This window comes from Podarcis muralis, chromosome 2 (genome assembly GCF_964188315.1).
Source record: "Podarcis muralis chromosome 2, rPodMur119.hap1.1, whole genome shotgun sequence".
Classification (NCBI taxonomy): domain Eukaryota; kingdom Metazoa; phylum Chordata; class Lepidosauria; order Squamata; family Lacertidae; genus Podarcis; species Podarcis muralis.
This window is the reverse complement of record NC_135656.1, coordinates 31,766,778-31,777,089: the sequence shown is the minus strand read 5'-3', so window position 1 is coordinate 31,777,089 and position 10,312 is coordinate 31,766,778. Positions and strand designations below refer to the sequence as shown.

General features: G+C 44.6%; 1 protein-coding gene across 3 annotated transcripts; it reads left to right on the top strand.

Annotated features, from left to right (window-relative positions):
* Positions 1-46: 46 nt before the first annotated feature.
* CENPX (centromere protein X) lies at positions 47-8,459 on the top strand. 3 transcript variants are annotated; one of them, XM_028716136.2, is made up of 5 exons: positions 48-174; positions 6,257-6,308; positions 6,482-6,535; positions 7,419-7,507; positions 7,705-8,459. In XM_028716136.2, exons 1-5 carry the CDS (start codon positions 136-138, stop codon positions 7,717-7,719), a joined length of 249 nt encoding a protein of 82 aa, XP_028571969.1. In that variant the 5' UTR covers positions 48-135; the 3' UTR covers positions 7,720-8,459. The 3 variants fall into 3 exon arrangements, with proteins under 3 accessions (XP_077780257.1, XP_028571969.1, XP_077780258.1); XM_077924132.1 differs by lacking the exon at positions 48-174 and adding an exon at positions 237-326; XM_077924131.1 differs by lacking the exon at positions 7,705-8,459 and having other exon boundaries at positions 47-174; positions 7,419-7,555.
* Positions 8,460-10,312: the final 1,853 nt, after the last annotated feature.

Here is a 10,312-nt window from a genome sequence, read left to right as displayed (position 1 = left end):
CGCGAGCGGGAGCCGACTTCAGACCGACTACATGTTCCAGCATGCATTGCGCGATGCCTTGAGCCCTCGGGACTTCCGGCGCCTCCTCTGGCCAGTGATTGCGGAGGAGAGTCAAGAGGGCGGGTCCTCTTTGAAATGGAGAAGAGGGAAGAAGGCGCGAAAGGCTTCAGAAAGGTCAGGGCGGGGGCGGGGGGAGCAGGGGACGGAATTCACCTTGGAAAGTGACGGGTGGCGGTTAAAGGGGGTGTGTGAACGGGAGCCCTGAGAGTTCAGAGTTTACAGACACGCGCTAAAATGTTATGGCAGGAACTTGGGAAGGTTTCTGTGTAAGTTGTTTCAGTGGCTTGTCAAGTTCTGCAAATCCTGCTGTGAAGCCTAAAGAGGTTCCCTCAGGGAAGACCTGTGTCTTGGGAGGGCTCTTGGTTTAGACTCCCAGCGTTTCCCAAACTTGGGTCTCCATCTGCTTTGGGACTACAATTCCCACCATCCCTGACTTGCTAGCTAGGGATGATGGGAGTTGTAGTAAAAAAAAAACCAACAGCAGCTGGAGACCCAAGTTTGGGATACACAGGTTTAGAGGAAGGGTCTTATTTAGTTTTGGGGGCACTACAGAATAGTGGGTAGATAGAGCAGCTTGGCCAATTCAGGACTGCAAGAGTTGGGCTTAATCTTCTTCTGGAGAATCAGATGATGGGTGCTCAGAAGCTGGGGTGGTTTCCTTAAAGGGTAGGCGTTGGATGTGGAATGGGGTTGGGGAAGGACCAAGGAGGTTCCACTATAAAGTGGTGTTGGGGACAGACATGAATTGGTAGTGTTTAAGCCCTATCCATTGGGGCCCCCCCTCCCTTGCTTGAGGGATTTTTTTGCCCCTGGCGTCCAGATTTGTAAGTTAGCCAGGGCAGCCTGCCCACTGTAATATTATGTCTGTCTCCAGGTCATTTTGTAATGGCCTTCATTTGCTATAGCAATCTGAGGGCTGGGAGTGTGAAAATAATTGTAATAATGGATGTTGTAATAATGGGTAACTTCAGCTGCCTTCAAGTTGCTTAGGTAAACTCACGTTTAGGCAGTGACAAAGCAAAACATCTAAATGACTGCGCCATGAAACTGTTGGGGAAGAAAGCAAATAAATGGAAATGACCCTGTAATTACAGAACTATCTAAATCCCCTTCACAACGGGCTGGAGAGCGGGTTGAACTGGCCAGAGGTGTTTCTCTGTCCAGCCCTGCTGCCTGCAGGGAGATACCGGCGTCACGCCACAAGTATGGAGCTCCCCTTCACCCTGTCAGATGTGCTGTTGGATCCCAAGCTTGTCCCAGTGATGCTGTGTTATGGCGTCAGGCCTTATTGCTGCACCAGCTGCAGGCTGCTGCTGTGATACACTTACCGTATTTTTTGCTCTATAACACTCACCACCCCCCCCCCCAAAAAAAGTAAGGGGAAATGTTTGTGTGTCTTATGGAGCGAATGCAGGCTGCACAGCTATCACAGAAGCCAGAACAGCAAGAGGGATTGCTGCTTTCACTGCGCAGCGATCCCTCTTGCTGTTCTGGCTTCTGAGATTCAGAATATTTTTTTTTCTTGTTTTCCTCCTCCAAAAACTAGGTGCGTCTTGTGGTCTGGTGCGTCTTATAGAGCGAAAAATATGGTACTTCCTTGCTCCAGCATCCCCCCCCCCCCAGTGATGGTGGCAGAGCTGTGGATGTAGTGTTGGTCCTGCCACTTTGTTCAGCCCCTCCAGACCACAGTACAGTGGTACCTCGGGTTAAGTACTTAATTTGTTCTGGAGGTCCATTATTAACCTGAAACTGTTCTTAACCTGAAGCACCACTTTAGCTAATGGGGGCTCCTGCTGCTGCCACGCTGCCGGAGCAAAATTTCTGTTCTTATCCTGAAGCAAAGTTCTTAACCTGAAGCACTATTTCTGGGTTAGCGGAGTCTGTAACCTGAAGCGTATGTAACCTGAAGCATATGTAACCCAAGGTACCACTGTAGTAGTAGTTAGGACTGTAGCTAGAAACCTGAGTGGTAGCCCAGGACCTGTTGCAAGATGTAAATGATGTTGAACTGATTGGGAAAAGAGACCACGGCCCTATCAAATTAAACATACAAGAATTTGGAAACCTGCCCATGAAGTCAAACATGGGCAAACTTAAATTTCAGAAGAGGGGAAAGGAAAGGAATAGGAAGAGTTAAAATGCTCCCAGACTGGCTTCTGAACTTGGGACCTTCTGATTGCAAAGCAGGTGTACTACAACCGAACCATAACTTTTGGGAGATCAGAGCTGATGTCTCTCCATTCATCCTGTAATAAGACTGATCCTTGTAAGCTGCCCTGGGGGACTTTTTGGCCAAAGAATCTGGTAAAAATGTTTTAAATGCACTTTCATGGTAAGAGCATAAGGAGAGTCCTGTTAGATCAGACCAAAGGCACATATAATCTAGAACCCTGTTCAAAGTGGCCAACCAAATGCTGATGGGAAGCCCGCAAGCAAGACTTGAGTGCAACAGCACTCTCCCAACTTTTGATTCCCAGTAAATGCTGTTCAGACACCTATAGCCTTTGATAGTGAATTTAGTCATGGCTGGTAGTCATGATATCCCCTGTGAATTTGACTAATCCCCTTCTAAATGTATGTTGGTAGACATCACTACATTTTGTGGGAGCAAATTCCATATGTGTTGTGTGAAGAACTCCCTTTTACCTGTCCTGAATCTTCCAACATTCAATTTCATTGGATTGGCTCATGAGTTCAATTAATAGGAAGGAGGGAGAAAAGCTTTTCTCCACATCGCATCATTGTATGCCTCTTTGTCATGCCCTCCCCCCAAATACTCACTCTTTCAAAACTAAGAAGCCCCAAATGCAACTTTTCCTCATAAGGTAGTTGATTCAGTCCTTTGATCACACAAGGCAACCAGAATTGTAGCTAGCATTCCACGTGCCATAGCTTTGTAGAATGGCATCATGATATTGGCAGACTTTCAGTCCCTTTCCTACTGACCCTCTTAATGGAATATGCTAAACTGGTGAAACTCTCCAGAGCACTTCCAGATATATGCAGCAGGTAGCGCTACAGCCTAGTTAATTTTGTGTTTTATTTTCTAGCAGGCCCACATGATAAAATCCGTAAGCTGTTCCTTCTTGTGCAAAATGATTCTTTATATACTAATCTAGATGTTATGCTGAGTTAGGCACGCTCAAACCCTTTGATTTCAAAAGATTTAGAGGAAAGATTGTAGTCAGTGGCAAAGCATCTCTAGTTCAGTTCCCAGCATTTCCAGCTAGGGTCGGAAAAGACCTTTGTCTGAAATCCTGGAGAGCCACTTCCCATCAATGTCAACCAGATGTGGGAAGCTTTGGCCTCCACACGCTGCTGAACTACAACTCTTGGAGCTGATGGGAATTGTAGTACGGCAGCATCTGGGATGTCAAAGGTTCTTCATACCTGGCATAGACAATATTGAGCTAGACAAAGCAATGGTCTGACTTGCTTTAAGGCATGCCCCTATGTTCCTGACTCTGGTACAGAGTTAAGGCTCAGACAGCTGATTAACTGCTTATAAAATGAAATTATCATTAGAAATCCTTTGTAACAGAATCGGGGGGGGGGCACTTTTTTTTATCCAGTTTTGGGAACCAGCATCCTGATTACAGCCATTTCTGCACGGTCCTGCCTAGATCTTATTTGTCATTATTATTTTATCTTAACAGCCAGTCCCTCATGGGGGTGTTGGATAGGGCTTTCTTAGAATACATTAATCAAGCTAGTATTTTCCATTTGGATAAAGAAAGAGTTTGACACTTTAATTAACCCTTCCCAAACCTGTTGTCCTCCTGATGTTTTGGAACCCAACTCATATCAGCCCAGGGGGAAACACCAAATAGGGATTATGGGAATTGTAGTCAGCAACAGCTAGAGAGAATCAGGTTGGGTAATACTGATTTAATCAGGAGTTGAAAAAGATATTTTGAATTCGCCTCCAGAACCAAAAACTTATTTCATAAGTTACTTAAACTACCACAAATTCCATAGAACAAATAATTTGATCCATTAATCAGCTGTTCCTAAAATTAGGAAGCTTTTGCTGATATCTTTTACACTGTATTATATAGATGTGATTTCGGTGTCTTTTTAAAACAGAAAAGCAAGATTAAAATGCTTGGAGATAAATTAATAGCAGTCAATCTATTTTGCTGGTGCTCTATTCTTTAACTGCTCTGGTAGATCACCCTTTTGTCTGACAACTTGTTAAGATATTTAGCCATTGTTAATATATCTCTTCAAGTCTCTTTCCCAAGAGTTCCTTCATCCTTTCTCATATTATGTACTCCAAGCACTTAGTCATATTTTGTTGTTCAGTGTTTGTTGGTATCCTGAACAGAATTTTCAAACAAAAGCCTAATAAGTACTGAACCAGTATAATGTTGTTGCCACTGGTGTCTTCCTTATACTGTTTCTGTTAATACGACACAACTGCATTTTCCTTGAAATATTTTTATATCTTCAGTACACCACAAACATTCTTCACTTGTGGCCTAGCTGCTAAATTTGCTTTTACAAAGATGCAGTTTTCTGGCTCATCTGAAGTGATTCAGGGGACAGTCACTGCAGCTTCTGTTAGTACTTACGTTCATACCAGTCCCTTTCTTGAGCAATTCTTAATTCCTAAAACTGTAAGTCACTGTAATGCATAGTTTTTCATGACTCTCATTTTTATACATCTTTCTTCTCTTAGTGTGCAGTGCTACTTTATATACCAGTCCAGAAAGCCAGGGCTAAAATTAGTAAATCCCACTTCACAGGATTTGACGTGGTAACATCTCTACCAAGAACTGAAAGTTACCTTAGAGGAAAAGATGGAAGAAATATGAAATAAATAAAATTAATCTTTTCTGGGGCTTCCCCAAACCTCCAGAGCAGATTGGTGCAGTGGTGGTTGGGAGAGGGATTACAGTGGTACCTCGGGTTACAGACGCTTCAGGTTACAGACTCTGCTAACCCAGAAATAGTACCTCGGGTTAAGAACTTTGCTTCAGGATGAGAACAGAAATCGTGTGTTGTCGCAGCAGCAACAACAACAACAGGAGGCTCCATTAGCGAAAGTGGTACCTCAGGTTAAGAACAGTTTCAGGTTAAGAACAGACCTCCAGAACGAATTAAGTTCTTAACCCAAGGTACCACTGTATATGTGGAGAACAAGACCCTTTGTGTATGCAGAAGTCCTTGCCTTAAGCTCAATGATTTTATTGGATGCAACCCTAGTTAATTAATGGAAGGGCGTCTTTTTTTATTGGGAGGGTTGTAAGCTAAGGGCATACACCTTATTTCTTTAGTTTATTCTGGTTCTAACAGAACGGAAGAGCAAATGCTAAAAAGGGCCTTTCCATCTGGCAGTGAATGTTTGTTTTCCTTTTTGAAGGTGCAAGTGAGCAACCTATTCTGAGAAATTCATGTGTGAATTTGGATGTTACTGACTAGTCAACTAAAAATTGTTTAACATGATCCTAATCTCATGCAATTCTATCCAGCCACTGAGCTGGGTTGAAGAGGCTCCTTCTGCATGTCCTACCATCAGTTGAGGTACAATGGATGGGAACAGGAAAAGAGGGCTGTTCTGTTTGGAGCACCCAGGTTGTAGAACCGTCTGTCTAGGAAGAGCCACGTAGCCCCCTTGCTTTTTGGTCTTCTGCCTCAGGTTTAGGACCTTCTTGCTAGCTTTTGGCCCAACTTTAATGTCTCTTTTCCTTTTTTCATCTCCAGTGTGGTTTCCTTGGCTGCTACTGCTTTTTGAGATTTAGTGTTCTGATTATGTATTGTTTTTACCCTGATGAGAGCCAACTTGGGCACCCTTGTATTCAGAGTAGAAAGGCAGAATTAAAAACCCCTATAATAAATAAGATAGCACAAATAAGGCAGTTGGTGGGGAGGAGAATTATCGCCGATTAATAAAAAAGTTTGGGCCTCCGCAACAGAGAGATGGTGGGTGATGGAGCCAGTTATGTGGTCCCTGCCCAGGGATGGAAGATTGGCATCAATAGTTGTTGCTCTCTTGGTCCCAGAGAATGAGATGCAAAACAGGTAAGCTAATATACTTTATTGGCTGAGCGTCTTTTGATGTACTCCTACTCCGGCAGAAGTTGATCTCATAAAAGATATTGCTTTACCTATTTTATATCTCTTTGAAATGGAAAGTCAGGGAGATTCACTTTTTCTCCATTAACACCCCTTGACTGATTTCCTTTCCATGCAGGAGACCGTGAACAAACTGCTCCAGCTCCACTTCAAAGATGACAAAACACGAGGTAATTGCTTTCCCTTCTGTCTCAATAAGGAGGCCAATTCCTGCTCGCAATCTTGCCAAACTTTTCTGTAGAGAGATCATACCCTGGAATATCAGAGGTAACCATGATTCCTGGGTTGTGGGCAGATAACTGGGCTGGGCACTTCTCATGGTTACTTTTCCTCCTCTTTCCAGTCAGTGGTGATGCTCTGTTGCTCATGGCAGAAATGCTCAAAGTGTTCGTGCGAGGTAAGTTGTAAAGGACTGTGCCTTTTTTCCATAGAATGGCAGTCACAGATGAATGACATAGAAGGACGAAAATTAGTGCAAAAATCAGAAGACTATAAAAACTCTTTATTCTTTTAAGGTGTAGCCTCACTGCCCGTTCAGAAGGCAGTACAAATCAACAGGAGATACTAGGAGGAAGAAAGCAGGACAAGCTAAATCTTGGTTCAGCACAAAAACCAAGTCCTGAAGAAAAAAAGACCCTGATCTTTCTATCAGAAACTAGTAGATTCTTCATGAAACCTTATACTTTAGCTGGGCATTAGAGTTTGATTTTCCAGGCTTGATACAGCTTAAATGCTGAAAGCTTATTTTTAATGATGCTTCCATCAGATATATAAAGCTTAGGACTTTCTCAGCAGAATGAGTTCATGAACTGCTGCAGGGGTGGGGAACCTAGGACCCTCTAGATGTTGCAAGACTACATATCCCATCATCTGCAGCCACCGGCTATGCTAACTGGGGCTGATGGGAATTGGAGTTGAGCGGCACCTGGAGGGCCATAGGCTCCCCAACCAGGACTGTTTAGAGCCTCAGCAGCTAGGTGGAGCTAGGTGGACATGTGCACATTCAGAAGGTAGCACATGCTTTGCTTGGGGATCATTTGCCTGAACGTTGAGAACAATTATGGGCAAGGAAAAAGCGCTGAGTGGTGAGAAGTTAACACTTCCTGAGCTGAAAGTCCAGTATTAATACTGTGAATTGCAGACTTATTTGTTCCCAAGCAAAGCCTCTCAAAGTAACTTTTTTGTTACTTGACAGATGTCATTCCTCCCTAAAGGCCATTTCTGTTACCCTTCCCAGTCCCTACTTGTTGCACCTTGCCTGCCTTGTGTGTTTCTTGCAGAGGCAGCCGCACGAGCCGCACGGCAGGCTCAAACGGAGGACCTGACCAGGGTGGATGTGGAGCACGTGGAAAAAGTGCTGCCGCAGCTGGTATGTAACGCACAGCTTGGATTCCTAAATTAACAGGATAAGGATGTGGGCAAAGGCATCTTAATCCCCTTCCTTTGGGGGGATGCTTGGCTGGTTAGTAATATCCTCACTGGGCAACTGGAACTCAGGCAAATCAGCCAAACAGTTTGGGGAGAACTCTTTGCTCACAGTAACTTAAAAACGCTTAATGTTTACAGCTTTTGGACTTCTAGAAACCTGATGGGGGCAAAGCCCACATTCCTGCGAGAGGGAAGATCGTGGCCTGACCTCTGGAGCAAAGTGGAAGACAGGCTTTGAAATGGAATCTGCCCCGCCGTGATTCTGCTTGCTCGGACGATATTCTCATCACCTCTCTCCTTCCTTGCCGGCGCAGTTGCGGTTGTTTGCTATCTCTCTTTCTGGGCACTCCATGATGGTCAAAGGCTGGCTGCTAAGGGCTGGAATCTTTTCTCTCTCTCCCCCCACCCCTCCCTCTTTCTGATGGGATGCCTGGAGTCAGTGACACCTCACCATCTGAGGCTGCGTCCTAGCCTGCTGCTGTTTCCGATTCACAGCCAGGCAGAGTCTACACTTTCTTTTCCAATGGGAGAAGCAGGTGTCTTCCTGTAGGGGTGTGTGGAAAGAGTGAGTATGCCTGGAAGCGCTCCCCACACCGTGGGCTCTCATCACCTCAGCAGGCATTTAAAGGCCAGCTCCGGGCCTGTCTGCTGTCTGAGTTCTTAAACAGGAGCCGAGCCCCAGGTCTGTGCCAGCATCAGGTACCTGATCTTTATTTTATAAATAAACAGTGCTTGTCCCTCAATCCTTTCCAGCATTCCACTGGGGCCATGACATCAAAGAGTGCTTGGAACCTTTTAACCATTTGATATTCCTCTCAGAAGCTGCTTCCCTCTGCTATAAATTTGTTCTCACAAAGAAACTTCAATAAATCAAAAATAGTCTCCCTCCCTTGCGCGGGGCTCCTTGTTGCAATTAATCATAGAAAGTCAAGTAGCTTCAAAGAGTCGTTTGGCCTCCCCCCCACCCTCTTTGTAGGACGAAAGAAAAACTTTCAAAAAGGGGCAGAATAACAAACAGCATGTGTGAGGATCCCACATCACGCACAGCCCAGCCCCTCTGTGTCAGCGGGGCAGGACGGGGGGGGGGGGGGGAGAGAGAAGAGAGCTGTGAAATAGTAAACCATATACATGGGGGCAGGGCATAGCCTAATGAATCTTTTTTTCTATTGCAAAATAAAGGCTAGGCCTACAGAGGGAGAAGCAATTGCCACTCGAGGTACTGACAGGCTGCAATCCTATACCCACAGATCTGGGCCTACACCCCATTGAACTCAACGGGGCTTACTTCCGAATGGATATAGAGAGGAGTGCGCCAAGAGGCAGAACAAGACCCAGGCAGCAATGATACTGTCAGCTAGTGGTTAGCAGCCATGCTGCCTGATAGGTATAGCACGCGCATGACTTTTCTAAGGTACCAGTTGCTACGTATTGGTAATGACAGGGATGAAGGACTGCTGGCTTTGAATGCTGGCTCTGAAATACCCAGTAATGTTTACACTGAAAAACACAGGATGAGGGTTAGGTGGAATGCTGCCGTTTCCCAGAACTGTCATAATGCTGTCTTCCTACAAACCCATGGCCTATAAATTAGGAACCAGCGTTACAACAGCAACTTCCCTTTCTCCTGTTCTGCCTTTGTCAGCCTCAACCATGGTTTTGCAGAGGGGTGAGTAAGCTCTTGCTGGTCTACAACTCCCATGATCCCTTACCACTGGTGGCGATTCTGGCAGGAGCTGTTAGGAATCCAGCAAATTCTAGGAGTGCTACATGTTGCCCTGCTTTAGCAGCCTTTTAACCATGGTTTAGCGTTTCCAGTATTCTCATCTTCATCAGATTTTAAAAACAGAAGTGGATTTATCAGTGTGTATTAACACTAAACCCTAGGATGCTCCTTGTATCAGGTCAAAGTATTTGTCCATGTAGTCTACTCTAGCTGGGAGTTGTTCTCTTAGGCATTATTCTTTCCCACCTGGTTCCTTAAACCAGAAATTGAATTTGTAGCTCTTTGCTATGTCTGCATTAGACAAATATGGTAGTGCAATGTTTATAGCTATTTTGCTCAATTGTGACAAAGCATGAAAACAATGTTGCACTCTGTTGCATCATAAAACGTATGCTACAAACTACTGATAATGCATGCACTCTGTGCTCGTTTATTGGGAATCTAAGGTTGGTGGGGCTTTACTTCAGAGGATGTGGGCTTAAGAGCAGTACTAAAGACAGTATTTAGTTTTGCGTGTGTCCCCCAAGAACTAATGTGCATAGTTCTTCTCCATTTGTATCCTCACCACAACCCTGTAAAGTAGGATAGGCTGAGAGATAGTGACTGGCCCAAAGTCACCCTGGTTGAATGCAAATTTGAACCAGTGTGTTCTCAGACCCACACTAGTCTAACCAGTGTACCACACTGCTCTTGACATGTAAATTAAGGATACTTGTAGGGCTTAGGCTAGAAGTTAAAGGTATCCGATCAATCAGAATTTTTACAGCCATCTGTTAAGCGAAGTGTCTTAAAGTACCAGCCTAAAACCTTGCTTTTAGTCTACTCAGAAGCAAGTCTCACTGAGCTCAAAATGATCTGGTCAAAAGTGTTAACAGCCTTAAAGGCTAACTTTTCCCGTAATTTGCAAGTATCTTCTCCATTTCCATTTGGTTTAATGTAGTCTAGGCCTTGGACGAGCAAATGGCCCAGGCAGCTGCTTCCTATATAGCTCTGAATTGTATAAAACAGGCCGATCACCAGAGT